At 46.8% G+C, this 20,027-nt stretch overlaps 1 protein-coding gene across 2 annotated transcripts in view; it reads right to left on the reverse strand.

The window, feature by feature from the left end:
• SEL1L3 (SEL1L family member 3) overlaps positions 1–20,027 on the reverse strand; it is a 113,202-nt gene that overhangs the window by 41,660 nt on the left and 51,515 nt on the right. For both annotated transcript variants that reach the window (XM_032334024.1, XM_032334023.1), the window contains exons 10-15: positions 19,801–20,012; positions 18,374–18,553; positions 9,792–9,911; positions 7,910–8,050; positions 4,268–4,330; positions 386–562 (exon numbers count right to left, since the gene is read on the reverse strand). In XM_032334024.1, coding sequence (XP_032189915.1) covers positions 386–562; positions 4,268–4,330; positions 7,910–8,050; positions 9,792–9,911; positions 18,374–18,553; positions 19,801–20,012 — 893 coding nt within the window. The remainder of the gene's footprint in view (positions 1–385; positions 563–4,267; positions 4,331–7,909; positions 8,051–9,791; positions 9,912–18,373; positions 18,554–19,800; positions 20,013–20,027) is intronic.

The following is a 20,027-nucleotide window of genomic DNA, read 5'->3' on the forward strand; positions in this document are numbered from 1 at the left end:
CAGGCAAACCCATCTGGACCCAGCTCTCTTTGCTCCTAATGAGATCAATCTCTGTACTGCCTCTCACTCACTCTATCTCGTATCATCCTCCCCTTCCTCCCTAGTTCAGGCCTCCCTCCTCCATGAAGACTTCCTGACTGCTTTTGATCTTCACGGTTTCCCCTGTCCAGAACTGCTTGGATCATAGCAACGAGCACACATGTGACACTTGGCTAGATGCCATCCTTTGCCATCTGCTATCTTATCTTCCTTACTGGACCCTTGAGTTGCTTGAGGACAGGGTCTGTGCCTTGGGTGGTGTCTGCATCACCCATGGGACCTCCCCGAGGCCAGACACACAGCAGACGAGCCAGTGACCAGCTGCACAGCTGGTGTCAAGTCTTACTTGATTCCTTTCAGGAATTCCTGGGAAAATGCCATCCAAATACAGGACTCCAAGATTGTACGATGCATCTGGATTCCCCATTTCTTCAGCTTTTAACCAGTACTTTGCTGCTTTGGCATAATTTTTCTTGAATTTATGGTAATACCATCCCAAGCCATTGACTGCCTGATGTAATCCCTAGATTTTAGAACAAGAAAAAAAATTACATTTTTGTTTGTTTGTTTGTTTTTAATGAAACCAAAAGAGAATCTATTGTTGGGAAAGCACTCTGCCTGGGTCTGAGCAAAACCCTTCCCTTCTCTTTTTGGGGGCAGATGGCATTGAAGAAAAGCTAAGTGTTAAAAACCACGAGCCTGCTCAGAGCCTTCCCCCAGGGGGGTTTCACCCAGCTGCTGCCAGGATTCCTGCTTTCCAGCTCCACAGTCTTGGTGCCCCCAAATCATGGCTCAGCATCTGAGGGCTCTTCCACAAAGCCCTCGTCTCCAAAAGGTCTCTTACTGCCCTGAAGTATCAACAGTGACCTTGCAACTCATGAGCGCTCACCTGCAAGAGGAGAACTGACAGCCCCTGCCACTGGGACAGTTTTCTAGGAGACCCGCCTGCCCATCTGTTGATTATTCTGCCCCAAACATCAACCAATTCTCAGAGGGAAGCAGCTGCAACAGCCTACTTGCAAAGCACAGGGGCTTCGAGGCTACTTAGAGTCCCAGTCCTGACAGGCAGAGTTGGGAGGGTGGGGGCAGAGGGGGCTGAGGCAGAGTGGGAGGGAGGTGGGCATGGGAGGAGGGTTTGTTTTTGTTTTGTTTTTTTAAGATTTCATTTATTTGTCAGAGAGAAAGAGAGAGAGGGAGAGCAAGCAAGTGCACAAGCAGAGGGAACCACAGGCTGAGGGAGAAGCAGCCTCCCTGCTGAGCAAGGAGCCTGATGTGGGACCCTGGGATCATGACCTGAGCCGAAGGCAGATGCTTCACTGATGGAGCCACCCAGGCGTCTCTGGAAGGAGGGTTTTAAAGCTGTGTCTAGACCTGAGGCTGGTACCAAGGAAGTGCTTCGTGTGGATGGAGTCTGGAGCCTCCTTGTGATTTCATCCTATTAGGTGCCCACATGAGCTTTCCCCAGTTGTTCCCACGTGCTTCCACAGGGCAGCTCACAGCTTGGTTGTTGAGGGCTCGGAAGCCCCGCAGGGGTGTGAGTGCTGCAGAAGGAGGCTCTGGCCCACAGTGAGATACCTGTGTGTAGACCTGGGCATGCAGCGTTCTCATGTGTCCCTTTCTGCCAGATCCACCAAACCATGAAGAAGCAGGGGGAAAAGGATCCGAAGGTCAAACAGTGCCTTGCACCTGTGAGACTTATTAAATCAGAGTTCAAGTACAGAACCAAATCTCTTTTACCACCTTTTACTAGTGAAGAACGGGTGTCCCTTCAGAACAGATGCCAAGATACCAGGCTGAGACTTCTCAGTCTGCAACAGATCCTAAAAAGCTACGCTTTCTAGATTTCTTCCTAGATTCCAGCTGCCAGAAAGACCAGAGGGAAAGAAATGAAAAAAGCCCATTAAAACAGAAGCTCTAGAGCACATGGGTGGCTCAGTCAGTTAAGCCTCTGCCTTCAGCTCAGGTCATGATCCCAGGGTCCTGAGATAGAGTCCCACATCGGGCTCCCTGCTCAGTGGCGAGGCTGCTTCTCCCTTTCTGGAGCTCTGTGATCTCTCTTGCTTTCACTGTGTCTCAAAAAAATAAATAAAGTCTTAAAAAAATAAATTAATTAAGAGAGAAGCTCCATGAGGGCAGGAATCTTTGTTTTGTGTCCCAAGTACCTATATTAGTGCTTGCAACAGAGCAGATGTTCAATAAATATTTGACGAACGAATGAAAGCCACCCTTCACATGAGGTGCTAAACAAAATGGAATCCAAATCCTACACCCTGAGGGTGGAGAGTAGGGTTGGGATCTGCAGGCCCCTAAGACAGCTGATTCCCAAGCCAGCTGACGTCGGGAAGGGTGTCAGTGCTGTGTACCTAGTCATGGAAGCCTTCTTCCCAGACAGCACGCTGTACAGGGTGCAAGGTGGTCTCCTGCAAAGTATGGCAGAATGCCTCTCAATGATGTAACAGAGCAGGCCATACTATAAAGTGGCAAGACCAGCTTTGGGACAAGCCTATGGAATGTACACATCACAGTGACTTCTGCTACAAACCTAGGGGCCACAAGCTTATCCAAATGCACCTGTCATCCCTCAAAACATCTGCAGAACTCCAGAAGGAATTGCATCTGGAGCCCCACAAGAAATCCTGTCTTCTCTCTTACCGATCATACTATGCTCTGGACATACATAGCTTGAACACCAGATTTGCTCCCATGTGACTTCTCGCTCATTCCAAATACCAAACTGCGTGGGACCTTCCTCACAGTGCCTGACAAAGACTACGGGCCTCAAAAATCCCTTGCCGGGTGAATAAGTGAGAATCACACTACACTTTTAAGGATGTGATGACTCCAGGCCATAACGCAGCATTCCTCAATCCTCATCGAAGCTCTGCTAAGAATCCCTTCATCCGATCCCATCCAGAAGAGACTCTTAATCTCACAAAACAAACTGAAGGTTGCTGGGGGGTAGGGGGTAAGGATAGGGTGGTTGGGTTATGGACACTGGGGAGGGTATGGGCTATGGTGAGTGCTATGAAATGTCTATGCCTGATGATTCACAGACCTATACCTCTGGGGCAAATAATACATTATATGTCAATTTTAAAAAAGAATCCCTTCCAAACAAAGCACATTAGACATCAGCTCACCACTAAGGATGGCTGAAGAGATGCAAATTTCACACCTGCCATGGCAAGCCCATCACAGCCCTGTTTTAGGGGGCTTTGGACTAAAGGCCCTTAAGGACCACCATTCAACAGCCTCGCTACTTCTGCCCTCTAACTTGTAAGGGGGCAGGAGCTGGTGTGCTCTTCAGTGGGCTCCCTTCTCTTGGGTCATGTGCCCTCTTGACACCACCATGGTGGACGGAAAGCCTCTCGGTTTATTCCATGCTCCAACCTCCTGTTCTACACACACAAAAAGAGACTCTGAACTTCTCAGGGGAGGATGAGGGGGTGGAAATCAGCTTGAGGACTCTTTGTTGATGAGGCAAATATTAGCGGCCTTGGGGAGGGGTCTCTTTCAAGAGACAGAAGGGCTATAAAGGACTCCATCAAGGCTGTAGAATTATAGCGGTTTCTACATATTTATTTGCAAATCCACACGCATGCACCTGTGAGCGTGCTTGCTTGTGTGGGTGTGCACGCCTTGTATGTACGTGTACACGTCACCCCCACCCCCCGCAAGCGATATTTAACCTCCATTCTGTAGTGCTATCGTGAAACCGGCTAACTTGACAACATCTTAGAGTAAATAGTGACCAAAACAAAGCAATTTTTAAACCTGGCTGTCAACTTGTTAAACATCCTCATTATTAAAGCATGGGCAGGGCACAGGGATTGGACACAACAGGGTTAACCTTTAGAGGAATTAGGCTTTTGGTTTCCCTAATTCAGCGGCGTATCTATATATCCATTCAGTTCCAAGGAGCACCGCTCCCCACTGCTTGTTATCAGAGCAGCCTGTGATTATAATTTTAGCCTTCAAACAAAATCGGCCTGCATTCTCTTGACTGGAAGGTGAGTTCAGCTTTTGAATTCTGCTGTCCCCATTGTGGTGGGTTTCTGTCTGTGTCGCAGCTCCGAAGTGACTAATCACCACGATGGCAGTGACCCTCCCACCTCACTCCGTTTTCTAGGGGCTGGGCCACGGGATGGCCATTTACTCTCGCAGACTTGTGAGCGTGTGGGTGTGTGTGGCGCAAATGTTTCCCTCTGACAATATGCAGAAGTGTTACCTTGGAAGCCGCTTTCTTCATCAGCTCCAAAGCAAGCCGTCTGTTCTTTTTCACTCCTTGACCCTAAACAATGATAAACAGCGATGAGCATGAAGAAAATAAACGCAGAGCGCCTTCAGAAACATCTTGGAGGTGTATCAGTGCTCCACATAAAATACTTAAAAAAGAAAACACAAGCCTTCTTCATTAAAAGCCTTATCTTCAAGGTTTCTACATGCAGAGCTCATCTACCATCCTCCTCATCATCATCACTATGATTTTGCTTGTACGTGTGGTTCAGGGCCAGCAGATCTCAGCTTGGCAGCTCAGTGTCCCTACAAACCCCCCATCATCACCGAGGGAATGGCGTTCCTGTGAATTTGACAGGAGAAGCCCTGAAGAAGAGTGAAATGAGTTTGGTCATCCTGGATGTGTTTCCTGCAGATGGCCTCATTTGCGAGTCTGATGTCACACTTGATCTGCAATGGACAGCCAGAAGCTACTGGGCTATAACTTGCAGCCTTCCCGGGTCCTCTTGGGAGTCCAGACCAGCTCAGGAGCCAGACGGGAAGGGGATAGGACCCCTTGGCCTCCATCGCCTCAGATGTTGACAGAAACGGACAAGGTTCCTCCCGCAAAATGAAGCTTTTCCAGCAGAAGTGGTTTGAGCACCGCCACGGAGAGAAATGGCTCTGTGGTCCTTGCTACAAGAGAGGAACTTTGTGGGATCACACTGAGGGGTGGGGAGGATGGCATGGAGGAGCAGCAGGTCTGAGGCTAGGGCAAGAGAGGGCCTCATGGTCTCTCTCACCATAGGACTGACAATAAAGGTGGTGGGCAAGGCCAGCTGGATGAAAACCATCGGTGCTACCAAACTCACCAAGCGTCTGTGTTGACAAATACATGGCATGTGCCCCATGGAGTCTTCCTGGTCATAGATGAAACAGTTGATGGCATAACATGTGATATAATTTTGGAGTGGGGTGGGGGGCTTTGCAAGGAACATAGCTTTTAACTCTACTGAAGACGGCACAAGCAAACATCCCTGTGTTAGTTTAAGTGTGCCCAGCACTGTGTTGCTATATCTCATCCTCACCACAAGCCTGGGAAGATGCTGCTAGTGTTCCCTTCTGAGCCCTTGCCCAGGGTCTCATAGTGAGTGAGACGCAGAGGCAGGATTTGAACCCAAGCAGATGGGCTCCACGCTCCAAGTTCATAAGTAGCACACTCTCTTTCTTCCCGGGCTTTCTCATTCTGTGCTGAGAACGTATAATGACTCATAACCTCCTTATAGAAACTGTGCAGGATGTGTTTGTCTCTGTATTTTTCAGGACCCCAAATAAAATTGCGAGTCCAACTAAAAGTCAAATTATACACACCAAGTTTCTCCAAGCCTTGAAGTTACCTACTTAATGAAACTGATGAGCTGAAGCAAAGTTGGAAGATGAAAATATTTTTTCAGAAATGCAACATTACTTCATTTAATAGAGAGGAAGAAGAAAGGAAAAAGGACATGGAGGCTACTTGGAATAACTGGATGGGGCCATGGGACAACCTTTTTGGACTTCTGGAAAATCGTCAGAAAGAACAAGATGACAGAATGTTAGAACCTGGTAGAACTCGAGGTTTATCTTTATCAACTTCTTTGCTTTGAAGGAATAAAACAGGAGGATGACTTTACCCAAAGCCTCACAGTTAGATCTGCGACTAGAATTCAGGTATTCTGATTACTAAGTGCCAAACATTTTCCAGAATATTTGTTATGGAAACCAAAGTGGGATAATTTCTTGCACAAAGCCTCTGCACTAGGCCCAAATCTGAGTTGTCCTGGAAGTTGTTAAGTGAGAGAAATGTAAAGTCCTGGTACATAGTAAGTGCTCAGTAATGTCCACTGGGTGAGTTCATGGAAAACAGCTGCTACAGTAAATGTCAAAGTGCTATCCTCGTGTCATGCAAGAGGGGACGGCTTGGACTGTCTTGGACAAGCCATAGTCACCATGGCACCATCATACGACACACCGAATGCCCGCACGGAGCTCCAAAGCACATGGTTGTTCTTCACATTTTGGAAGTTCATCTTCTGCATGGGACTCCTTCACATGGAACACACTTAAAGGGACCTTCAGGTAATATCTTCCCGTTACTGAAATACCAATAAGGGGCTTTCATCCCCCTGAAGGATTCTTCATTAGAATGCAGGAAAACCAAAAATCTTTAAGGTTGGGAAAGCAGACACTGCGTCACCTCCAGAGTCATTTATTACTGTATTTTCCTCTTCCTCGAGATGGTGAGCTCCTGCTGGGCAGAAGTAACGTCTGATTCAATGCTGTTATCTTCTCTGGGCCTTGACAGGGGCCAGCCTCAGGTCTGGTGGACAGTGCCTCTCTGTGCCTGCCCTCCCCACCACTGCACAAGCCCCTTGAGGTCGGGGACATGGCACACACATCCATCTGTCCCTCCCTCTGGCACAGTGTGTGGCATTTGGTCAGCCCGGAATGCGTGTTTATTGAATAAACACATGGATGCATCAGCATATGGCTAGGAGTCAAACCATTTCCATGTTGACTTGACAACTGAAAAAGGAAAAGTCCAGACCCTAAATTAGGAAACTGTATGGTATGATCCAATAGGTTTTAAGTTGTTAGAGGATTAGGAATGTAGCAAAGCCATGGCTGTGAATCAGTGAGTGGCCAGAGCTGTGGTTCTGAAGATGGACCTGGCCACGTGACTCCATGCCCTCCTTTGAAGACACTCGCTATCTGAGGGCAGCTGCTTTCTTTGGGCATGACATGGGGCCCAGGGGCTTCCACACCGAGACCAAAAGATTTTTGCTTTTCCAAGGCTGGTGAGTTGATGTCTTGTGTTTGGGGGTGCAGAACACAGATTCTGAAGCCATAGTGCCGGGATCCCAGTCCCAGATCTCTAAAATATACCGATTGTGTGACCTTGAGCAAGTTAAAAATCCTTTCTCTACCTCGATTACCACATATATATACAAACAGCAATCCTAATGCCTCCCCGTGTGTAAATCAGGTAATACGTGCTCAATCAGTGCAAACTAGGAAAATTTCCTGTTAGACCGTATTTTACATTTCTCGAAGCCCATTCATTATGTTACCTCATTCAGTCTCTGGTCATCACCATTTCCCCATGAGATCAAGTAACTCCAAGGACACCAAGCTGATGACTGTGGAGGAGGGACCTGAATTCCATTCTCTGCCTCCTGGGCGAATGCTCTTTCAACCCATCCCCTGTTTTCCTGTGGCTTAAAACAAGATCTTTGTTTTTGACCGACCAGACTGTTGGGAGCCAGCCCAAAGGGGCACTTGGGTTAAGCTGTAATTCAATGACAACTTGCAGTACCTCTAGAGGCTGGTTGGCCATTTTTTCCAATCCATAAAATAGGGGTGCTTCCTCTAGACCGTTCTTGCAAAAGCAAAGAGAATTCAGGTGCCAAACATAAGACTAATGATTAAAAATGAGATCAGGGGGCTATTTCTGACTCTGCCTTTTCAGCAAATATCCTTTTCCATCAAGAGTGACAGAAGCATATACTGAATTTCTCCAGTTACAGACTCCTTGTTTGCCTGCACACCTATGGGAAACTGCTCCAGAAGCCTGATAAGAATTGCATACTTTCAGCCCAAATTGAGGGACTCTTACCTTGAACAACACAATGGCATAGTCGTATATTAACGCAGGGTCCTCAGTCTCCAGGGCGCCTTTGGCGTACCACTCGATCGCTGCCTCAGGATTCTTGGCCACGCCTTGCTGGCCCCAGAACAGCATCTGGGCCAATCGTTGCTTCAAGACAGTAGCAAATTGAGAATAATTACTTTCCTGTGTAATGCTTAACATAAGGCTTTAAAAGGTGAAAGGACAAACCCAGTTCAAAATGTTTTTATATCAAGAACCAGGAATTAGGCAGACACATGACCTCTTCCAACTGGAGGCTAGAGCCCTGAAAGGTGAACTTGTGCAAATACAAGTCCTTAGCCCCAGTGGGAAACAATGCATGTCTGGACGTGAACGTGAATCAGTCTACTGCACCCAGGGCCAGAGTCGGATGGAACCTGGTCAACAATGACTGTCTCCTCTCTTCAAAGCACCTTTCTTTAGGAAGGTACATGCTGTCCCCTTAGCCTCATGAGTGGTCTGGAGGTGTGTGCACATCCGTATCAGAAGGTACTCATCTCCTCCCACCCCAGCATTTGTCCACATGGTTCATTCCACCGTGACACTCGAGGCTGGGAGTTCTCTGGGGATCAGAACCTCACGATGTGATTTGTCTGCCTTTCTCCCTTTGGCCCCCACTCAGCAAAGCTCAGTAGAAGGTCGTGGAAGCTACACAACAAAGATTTGCTGAACGAAGACAGGAAAGTTCATCTAAGCCCTGGAGCACCTGGGAAATGACTGTGACCAAGGCATTTCCAGAACCAGGCACTGGAATTCCTTCCCGAGCTAGAAAGACTGCAGTCTAGGGATGGACGCCCAAGAAGGGAGCCGGAGAAATGTTTGTTAACATTCTGGCCCCATTCTGGACCCTTGTGGTCTTTCTTCCTTTCCGCTTCTTCTTCTATTTCCTTTTCTTTCTACCCCAACTCAAGGACTTACAACTTCCAGCAAAGTATCTCCTGACAATGCTAGGAAGGTCAGCACAGACAGGTGGGAGACCCATTACTAAAGGGTCTCTGAAATGCTTGCTTGCCAATGCACTTGTCTTTTCTGTCTTCTTTCTTTTTCCCATCTCTGGGCTTCTGCCTGCTTAGCAGACCCAGAGGCCCTTCCCCACACTGTATGCTCATTAGGCGCTCGAAGCAAAAGCTAAGGCCATTCTTCAGGAAGCTTTCTCCCTCCCCGTTCAGTCTGCCTAAGCTGCTTCCCATCAAGGGTTTCTCTTCATAGTGCAGTCAAGGCAAGAAGTCAGAAAGAAAAAGTTCTCCCAGCTTTCTGCCCTTCCTGGTACCTCAGAAAAGTCCATCCAAGAAACGAGACATGCTCAAGAGCCAAGGTTGGTCCGTGGGTCATGCTTCACCTGATTTCTGTTACTCCTCTAGCTGAATTCATGGCTTCTTCTTGATACCCATCTAATCGCTCCTGCACCCCAAGATGCTTCTTTTTTATTTCTATCAGTGCCCTAAAGTGTCTGATGGTAGTCTTTAGGACAGATTACAAACCTTACAGCTCTCTCTCCTTCTGGGTGCAGACTTCAGACTACACCGAAGTCAAGAGAGACCACGTGACTTACGCTGGCCGGTAAAATGTGAGAGATGGCTTGTGCCACTTCTGAGCGGAATCCTGCTGCCATGGCTATGGGAGCCTGTGTTGCAGTGATGCCCCCGTTAGCTCCATTGGGAGGGGTCTACGAGAGCACAGCACATGCTGACCCCAACAGATAGGTAGCGGGAGTAAGAAACTAACCCACGTTGCTTTAAACCAGTAAGGTTTGTTTCTTTGTTTTTGTTTTTATTTTTGTTTTTTACTGTGGCAGAACCTGGGCTATTATAATTGATAGGCTTTCCAAAGCAGTGGACCACATTTTTACCTGAGCTGCCGCATTGCCTCGGGTGGCTTCATGCTTCAACCACATAAAGACATCTCCATCCTCTTTGGTCTGTACCTTGAGCGTTTCATCATCCTTCAGTCTAATTGTCTCAACATACGCCTGGAAAGGAAGGAAGGAAGGGAGACAGGGAGGGAGGGAAGAAGGAAGGAGAGGGAAGGAGGGGGAAAAGGGAAATGTCCAAATGATTTGGGCATGCAAGAGCCAGGATGTTATTCTTAAACAATTGCTCAAGTAAAAACTATATGAATAATTGAAATATGAGGTGTGCTCACGATGCCACGAGATCAGATTCTTCTGAAATGAATGTATCACATCACATCTATCCAAATGGGCATTTTTGTTCCTATCAAAGCATTTCCCCTGGGAGGGCAAAATTTCCTCCACTTCTGCTTCTGCTGCTCAAGCTTGTTCAGAAGACCACTTTCACGCTACTGATTTCAGAGCCAGATTACACACAGCATCAAAAAGGGTAAATCAATATTTTCTAAGTATAACCTTGTTTTTTGTTTTTGTTTTTGTTTTTTTTTAATCCCAAAGTGTTATTATCCTGCATGACTAACCCTTTTTATTTAGCGGGCTCAGCTTCAAATGTCTTTTGGCTATTTCCAAAAATTAAATCTACCCTGGAAGAAAAGAGGGCATGTTCACTCTAAGGATGCGAGCAAGAATGTGCTAGAGGCTCTAAGGATGAACCCAAAGGGAGAGTTCACAAAATGTTTTGAATTGGCACACAGCCTCCGAGGTATCCGACTCCTCTGAAGAAAATCAGACTCATTTTGACGTGTAAATTTTGGCTGTTTATCAAGAGACCAGTTCTGTTGTTTCACGGTCTCTCCTTACACATAATGAACTCTATTTAACAATGCCATGAGGGGTACTGGAACGGGCTTCCCACGCCCTGCACATGCCACGGGCAGATGGTGAAAAAAATTGGATCTGCATGAGTTTGGGAAAGAAGCCTCAGAGGACAAGGAGCCAGGCCTGATTTCCCTTCTGACCCTCTTTGTTTGTTAGTTAAGAAACGTCCTTATATTCACAAACTCTGGCCTGCAGCCCCATTCCTGAAACTGGCAGGTCCCTTCTTGGGGCATGGGGGCAGGGTGGGAGCTGGAAAGTGGGGACGGTGCTGGAGCTCAGCCCCCAGCAGGTGTCACATCCTGCTCAGTGTCTCACCTGGGGAGGTCACCAAGTGAAGAGTAACAGTTCGAATAATGACACCCACTACCTTTTACTGAAACCATCTCTGTGCCGGATATTTAAAATTTTTATTTCTCACTTCATCCTCACCAAAGGCTGCGACCCAAATATTATTGTCCTCGATTTATAGGCAAAGGAACTGAGGCCCCAAAGCTGAAACCATGAGCTCATGGTCCCTTTTTAGGGCAGGCACGGAAGCCAGGCTGGCTTAACTTCAAAGACAGAGTGCTTTCAGGCTCACCATAGTGTTGCCCTCTAGCAAGAAAGCCCTAGAATCCACTCTGTCTCCTTGACTCTGACAAGGGTATGGCCAATGAGCTGGCGTTTCAGCTCCAACTCCATGGGACACTCTACTATCTGTGATGAGCCTGGAACTGGGCTGAAGCTTGAGTTATTCAAATAATGGAATTCCCAGCTAGAATTCTTTTTTCAACAGGAGAACTTGGGTATTTTGATTTTTGGTTGTTTTTCTTCTCCTCATTTTGTTCCTTTCTCTTTAACTTTTGTCACTCATCTATCCCAATAAGATATATCACTGATGTTTCACTGAGGATATATCACTGTTCTAATTGCTTTGCCCAAGACTGGCTCATTGACTCTTTGCAACCTTATAAGAATATCACTGCCAATATTCCCATTTCTCTGATGTAGAAACTGAGGCTCAGAAGTTAAGTAACTCATCTGAGATCATATATTTAGTTCTTCAAACTTAGGAGTCAAACTCGGGCTGGCCAGCAGTGGGGCTCACGGGCCTCACCACCAGTGAAGGGCTCAAGCATCTGAGAGGAAGCAAATGGTAGACTGTTCCGTTGTCTTCCTGGAGACATAGTGAATTCAAACAGTGTCATGAGGAGGGTCTGGGCAAAGGTCATGTTTATGGGGGATCCTGGGCAGCTGGGCATAATTCTGAAAAAGAAGGAACACTTCTGTCCTTTGTATCACTGTCCCCTGGCCCAGCCCCTTCTACTCATCTGGGTCGTGCCATCAAGCTTTGCAGCAGGACGGGGCCATCAAGAGCACAACCTTTCACATCAGACCAAGGGGAACTCTAACTCACCACTAACTACCCATGGGCCTTGGGCCACTAACTTTACTGAGCCGAGATTCAGTCTCTGCATCCACAAAATGGAGCTTAGCATGGTACTTGCTATATCAAAAGCATCCAACCTATCAGCCATTATTTTTTATAATATTTTTTATAATATAATTTTTATATTAAAATATTTTTTATAATATCAGCCATTATTTTTTTATAATAGAAAGGCCTAGGTTCAAACTGAGGCCCCATGACTCATTTGCTGTGTGACCTTGCGCAGTTCTTTAGCTTCTCTGAGTCTCTCAGTTGCCTGCTCTGTAAAATGAGAGCTGACCTCATAGGGCTGCGTGAGGGTCAAACGAGATGGTATATACAGAGCTTCGCAGAGCGGATGGCACATGCTAAGCTCTCAGCAACGGAACTCATCATTTGTTAGGTCCTTAGTTCACCCTAACACGTCAAAGGCTGACAGCAGTTCAGAACATCCACCCTCCTGTGGACTTTGTGGTTCTGTGCAGCTCTCGGCCTTCATTGTGGGGACGGTCTCTCTAGAGAATGTTATGCTTTAGAAGATGGAAGAAACAGAATCTGAGGAGGGGGCTCTCTTTTCAGAGAGCTCATACCTTGGGCTGGGCTCCACTAGGCGCACGTCATGTGGACTAACTTACTCAAGCTGCAGTGACCGCGTGAGATGCGCACCATCGTGGCACCCACCTGACGGGTGAAAAGCTATACGGAGACAGGGGTGAGGAAAACTACCTGAGATTTCACACCCAGTGAACTGCAGACCTGGGACCCAAACGAGGCAAAACTGGTCCTGGGGCCACACCTTAATTGTCTGCCCCTCCCAGGCAGCTGGTTGCTCTCCGTGGTGCTGGGGTCCCTATGGCTTCTCCTTGGTGCTGGAATCACTATGGTGGCCACTAACTCCGCATCAGAGCCACATGCCTGGGGCCTTCTGTGAAAGCCCACGGCCTACAAGGACATCCGATGAAGGAACAACCACAACAAGCAAGCAATGCATGGTGGTTCATTCATTCGAACCATGTTTTATGACCGGAGAATGATGCTTCAGATGGAGACATCCCAAGCCAGGGAGAAGCTGTGCTGGGCAGAGTGACGGGGTGAGGGGTGGGGGCCAGAGCTGGGTAGAGGCGGCCAGGGACCGAGAGGCCCCACGCTGACCAGTGCCGGGATTTCTGTGGCTTCTGAGGGGCTCTGTTTGTTGCTGTGTTATAAATCAAGGTCTCTAGAATGAATATTTCAGATCCTGTACTGCTGAACAGGTCAGAGGGGGCCCACTGTCTGGAGACCGTGCTGTCCTCAGAGCCCCCACATCTGGTGTCAGAGGAGATGCCACACTGCCTGTCCTCCTGCTTTACGCTCTCTCCCTCTGCTCAGCCTGCAGGCTACAAGGGCCGTGCTCACACCGTATCAGCTGTCTGCCATTGAGCACAGAACAGGGCACAAGGCAGGGCAGATAGGAAGGTAGGGAGGGGTTGGGGAGGACAAGGGAAGTGGTGGAGACAGGAAGAGAGGAGGAGAGAGAAATAAGAAAGAGACAGAGCAAGGGAAATGTGTGAGAGAGAAGTGGGAGGGAGAGAGAGACAGACAGAGACAGAGATAGACTAGATAGAGAGGAACGAAGACAGGGCAGGAATTTGAAAACCTCGACTTTGCAACTGGGTAGTTTGCATTTTCCCGAGCACCTGTATTCTCCGGAGTTGCGAGATACAACGGCTTAGCCAGATCCCCCTCCACCCCACCCTCCAGGGACTCAGGAGCCTACACTTAAACTGCCTGCCTTCGCTACTTCCCACAAGCCCGGTGGGAACTGCCAGTCAGAACCTGCCTCTCAGGATGTTTAAAGTCAGCTCTCATGCCTGGCTCCCAAGAAGGGGTGTGTGTTTTCTTTGTTAAAATTTAACATTTTAAAGATTTTTATTCAAGTAAGAATGGAGTGATATCAGCTCTAAGGATAAGTACCCCAGATTCCCAACCAGGGGACAGAAAGGCTCCAAGTGAGAGGGGCCTAGAGCTCCTGGTGCTTGCGGTCCACTGAACACTGGTGGCATCAAATAGCACCAGAGAGTCAACAGGACAGTGTAATGACTCCACGTTTGTCACTGGATGCACCATACTCTTACCCCATCTACTGTCCCACCGGCAAACCCATCGGTGTGTCAAGCACAGCGCTGGACATTGGGGTTTCAGATGTGAGCAGACAAGGAGCCTGTGTCGGGGAGCCTACAGTCTCCTGGGGAAGTCAGCTCTGTGACCCTGTCCTTAGCACCCATCCTAAAGGCAATCACAGGGATATACCCAGGTACCATGTTCCCCCCATAACAGGACATCTGGAGGAGGAGGTGATGTCTGAGCCCAGGGTTCAAGTAGGGGAGTCAGCAGGCAGGAAAAGGGGAGCGAGTATGGAAAAGCAAACCAGGCAGAGGAGACCACACCAGGCCAGGAGGTGTGAGCAGCAGCCTGTGGCCAAAAGTATGGTGTCACCAGAGTAAACAGGCTGAGCAGGGATTACTGACAGCTGAGGCTGGAGAAACAGAAGGCAGATCAGGGAAAGCCTCCTATGCCAAGCGACCAGCTGAGCTGAGATCTTGTGGGTCAGCACTTCTCAACTCCGGCTGCACATTACGAGCATCTGAGCTTCTTAAATATGCTTGAACCACACAGGCTTGAACCTACAAGTCTGTATTTTTTTTCAATAAATACAGTATTATGAATATCTGTTCTTTATTATTTTCTTAATAACACTTTTTGTCTAGCTCACCTTATTGTCAGAATATAGCATATAATACACATATACAAAAGATGTGTAACGGACTGTTTATGCTATCTGTAAGGCTCTGGTCAACAGTAGGCTATCAAAGTTCGGGGAAGTCAAAGTTATACGTGGACTTTTAAATATTTTTATAAAATTTTAAGTATTTTAAATAAAACATATTTTAAATATGTGGGGGCATCAGGGCCCCTAACCCTTACATTGTTCAAAGGTCAAACTAATACACATACACATACACACATATGCCCCGGCCTCTCCAGTCTGTCACTTCAAGACCACGGGGTGAAGCCTGAGCAGAGCTATTCTTTAAACCCCCAGGTGAACTGATGTGCCACCAGGTTGAGACCCTCGACTGTGGACAGCCTGCTTTGGCCTCAATGAGAAGAGAATGGATGGGACAAGTCCAGTGACAGAAAGACCAGTCAGGATGTGGATTGATTTGCTGTGGCCACCACAACAAAGCACCCCAGACTGGGCAGCATAAACCACAGACATTTACTTTCTCAAAGTTCTAGAGGCTAGATATCCAAGATCAAGATACTAGCAGGTTTAGTTTCTATTAAGGCCTCTCTCCTTACCATGCAGATGGCTACCTTTCCACTGTGTCCTCCTGTGGTCATCCTGCTCTTTTATCTGTGTCCTACTCCCCTCTTCTTGTAAGGACACCAGCCATATTACCCCAGCCTCCCCCTTCAATGACTCCATTTCAACTGAGTTACCTCCTTAAAGCCTTTACCTCCAAGGAGAGTCACATTCTGAGGTACTGGGGGTTAGGGCTTCAACGGGGATGGGAAAGGGTGGGCACGATTCAGCCCAGACCAGGCGGTTGTCCAGTGGCTCAGGGCAGAGATGATGAGGGACAAATGTCACCTGGGGCAGCAGGATTGGGGATCGGAGAGAAATGGGCAGGTAAAGGTAGGAGGACTGTAACTGATGGGATGATGGGGGACAGGGCGGCTCCTTGGCTGCCAGCACCACGGACAGTGGCGTCGCCCATGGAGGAGTTTTGGGGGACAGAGAGGGGAGGTGGCATGTTGCTGTCACAGTGTGTTAGGATTGTAGATGGGGGAACGTAAGAAAGAAAATCTCAGCTGGAGAAGAAGGTCTGAGTGTCATCAGTATGTGGAAGACAGTTGACACCAGGGATGTGGATGAGACCCCTGCCCCTCTAGCAGGTGCACAGTGAGGAAGCTAGGGGCCTAACCCAATGGAAAAGCACATTCCCAGGAGCAGTGAGAATGAAAGAAACTCATTTGCGATTAAGACACAAAAACAAACAAAACCTAGCAGCTTCTTTCTCTTTCACCTGAGGCAGAGTCCTGCTAAATCATGTCACCATGAAGCGGATTATGAATAAAGAAGATGAAATGATGTAAACCACAAGTTACATAAAAGAGAAAATGAAGCAAGAATTAAGGAAGGAGTTACTGACGAATCCTTGGTTTGTTAATTAGAGGTCTGGCTTTCCGTATCTCCTCATTTGTTACGTGCTGCTGGTGAATTAATAGATTTCTCAACAAAAGGACATTTAAATCAATGTATGACACCTGCTTAAATTCTCAAGAAGCCATTAATTACACATTCTTAAGAAAATGAGTGAGGATACAACTCTCCTAACTGTATAATTCTTATCTGTGATTCTTAATCACACGACTTTCAGCTGCAAGATGGACCTCCTCTATTCATCTTCCTTGGTTCTGACCAATTAAACATTTTCTTTCATAATCGTAACATTGCATGTGCCAAATCTTCAAAAGAAAAGGAGCTTGTTAGCAACATGCCATTCCCCATTGCTAATTTATACTGAATTAGAATTCTTAAAAGTATAATGTATACATAGAGGACATTATTAACACATTTAGGCTGAGTAGAATAACCACACTATGACTTTGTGGCTCGTTTTTTTGTACAGATTTTTTTTTTCAGAATAATTCCTTTCTAAAGAACAACAACAACAACTTTATGGATTCATAAATTAATTCCTGTCAAACTGAGGTCCAATTTTTCACATAGCTTATATACACTGAGGGAATACAAACAATAATGACAAGATTATGTGAGTTTATTCAGTAGAAATCACCATTTTCTGACGGAATTAGAATGGCTCTATAGATGGTCATTTGGTGTTTCATAGTTCGACTCAATTTTAATGGTCACTGACAGCATATACCTTTGAGTCATTTATTTTGAAACCATACGGTGGCCACTGTAGATTTCATTATTTCCTTTCTACGTGCCATCCACTCCCAATCATCAAAGTGCAAATTTGCTGCATTATGGATTTCTGAGTGCAATCCAGGGGCAGCACTGGGGACCAGTGAGTGGACAATTTCCCAGTTAGCCGCTGAGGCTAAAGTTCCACGATCCTCACCTAGCCGGGCATATCCCCTGGGCTCACTGAACAGAAGCAGGGGCAATCAAGAGTTTATGGCCACCACTGGGGCCAAATACGGCCATGCAGCTTATGTACTATTTACAGTGCACAAACCCAGGTTTCCCATTTGCTCATATATTTTCCCTGGCAGAGGCTATACGAGCAAATCCTAAAATATTTACTATCTGGCCCCTTACAGAGAAAAAATTGCCAACTCCTGGTAGAGGTGGCTTGCATTTCCTCTCAACTTGACCACCTCAAAGGCTATGACCATCAAAACCTCTTAAATCCTTCCTGGATAAAGAGCATACATACAAATACTTTTCAAGAAGCCAACCTCGCCATAGTGTACTCCCACGGAATGCAGACCTGCCTCAAGTAGAGGCAGCTTTCCTTGAATTCTTACACCAGCACTTCTGCTTACACCCTTTTATTCATGGTCCTCAAAACAAACCATCAGACGATCCAATGTAACATGTTATGTATTTTTTGGCAGATGTGAGTCACTGATATCTTGGCCCAATGAGTCAATAAGATTTGGAAGCTTACGGAACTAAAGGCTAGAGTTAGGTAACCTTAATCTGGCTAAGGCAGGCTTCAAATATCACCTGTCAGTCACCTGGAAGCACTGAGCTAACAAGGCTCATACGATGGGGACAGATATTTCTCAAGGTGCCCAGCACTGGGAACATAGCTGGGGATGGAGCTTACTTCCTTACACCAGACCCTGCTTGCTGGCTGCACATTGATGGGAGCCCTTGGCTTACTGCCCCCGCTCAATTTGACCCAATCCCTAACATCTCCAGACCCACCCCCTTATAAGGTCTTGGAACAAAGAAAAGGTGTCTATGTTTCTGGTACACATTTTTTGCAAAATCGAAATCTGTCCAGGGCCAGATCTATTCTTCCCATGCTGGTCCTTTGGCTCATGAAGAGCTTTTCATGCATGGGTGTGGGAATATTCCTGCATCCAGCCTAAGAACACAGCCAGGAAATATGAATTGGAGAGTGCAAGATAGCTTTTCTCTCCATTCAATTATGCGCATCCTCTGAAGACCTGAAAATGAGCCAGCCACAGGTGCAGACGCTGTATAAAATTGCTCAGGAAGCCCCCGTAAACAGAGCCATAACCATCTCCACCCACTTCTTTATCTTACCTGATCTCCCTGTAGTGTGTGCTGGTCCAGGGGTGTCTTCGTGGCAATGTTGCTGTAGTAGGCATAGGACAGCTCCCAGTCCAGGGGGTAGTTGTCAATACCCTGGTAGTGTTTGTATCCAAGATTCATTGAAGACAGCCTCTCACTACCCTGGCCTCCTACCAAACTGTACAACATGCCCTGTTAGGAAGAAATTTACCAAGTGTTCACAGGATTGTAGAAAAGGTCATAAAATCCTCACACTTAAATGTCATCTGGCCCCATTCCTATATATAAACCTAGTCATTCCAGAAACAGGTTAACAGGCCTTTAAAAATATTTTTTAGGAAAGAAGCCGCAGCAACTTTCTAATGGTTTACAAATTCTAGCTCTCTGTCCTTCTTAATGCTTAATATTATGATTCCTTGACTTTGGCCCTTCCCTCCATGAAAACAGGGATTGTCCCCTGATTTCTCTCATAGAATCTTTTTGTGTATCTGTCAACTGTTCTAAGGATTCCTGGTCCTCTTCACCTACCTCACCTATGGCAGATGATATGAATAGTGGCCATGTCCTAACCTTACACTCTCAGAATGTTAGTGTTGAGAAGGGTCTTTGGAGGTCAGCTGGTCTAACAGCCTCATTGCATGGTAGAGGAAAGAGGGGAGAGAGAGATTTGAAGTCATGTGTCTATGGCCCACCAGCCACTTTGTGACAGAGACAAGGCTACAATCTTCTTCACTCTTCTACCTTTGTGGGGGACTGCTTGGGGACTCAGGAAAGCATCCCATCAGTCACAACCTCCAATAAGCCAGAGACATACAAAAAGCAGTCACATAGAAGGAACATGGAACTCCCTGGGCAGATTTAAACAATATAAATTTCTTCAAATCCAAGAAGAACAATCCTGTGTGCAGACTTGAAAACGTAAAGTAATCAGGAACCACTTGCAGCACTTATATAAATGGGATCGCAAATGTGGCAAATGGCGTAATTAATTGGGTCTCAGAACCACAAAGGAAACAGTCTGCTATGGCTTTTGAATTGATGGTAGAAGGCTGGTGGTCCTTGCTTAGAGGTCCAAATGACTTCACTTAGCTCACTAAGCTATCCAGTCATGCTGGATAATGGTCCTACAGCCAAAAGAGTTAAGTGGTTAGAAGAACTGGGTGAGAGGCCCCTATTCTTGAAGGAGTGCCCCAACTCTTCCTTAGAGTACATCGTCGTATCCCCCAGCTTGTGTCCAGAAAGGACGCGCCCTTTCTCACTCTCTGAAAGAAGAAGATCCTGTACTTTACGGAGCTCTAGGATGTTTTTCTTGAGTGTCAAGACTTTTAAAGGACTCCACGGAGCATGAACAGGTCCATCTTCCACCTGGGGTATGAGAGCATTACTCTGCAAATATAATGCGGATGACTGATGTTCCTGGAACCCATGAAATACTCTACCTGCAGCTGATCCCGAGGCACATTTAATCCAGTTTCATAAAAGACTGCGAGGTAGTAGGATGCTTTATGGTATCCACAGCAGCTAGAATCCATCAGAAAGGGGACTACAGAGCTAATTTGGTGAAGACCATCAACACTGGAGAGTCTCTTTACAGCCTTCTCAAATATCCTCCCGCCGATTTCTAATACAGATTCATTCTGGTTCCTTGGCACTGTAAATAACCACA

This window comes from Mustela erminea, chromosome 2, assembly GCF_009829155.1.
Source record: "Mustela erminea isolate mMusErm1 chromosome 2, mMusErm1.Pri, whole genome shotgun sequence".
In the NCBI taxonomy this organism is placed as follows: domain Eukaryota; kingdom Metazoa; phylum Chordata; class Mammalia; order Carnivora; family Mustelidae; genus Mustela; species Mustela erminea.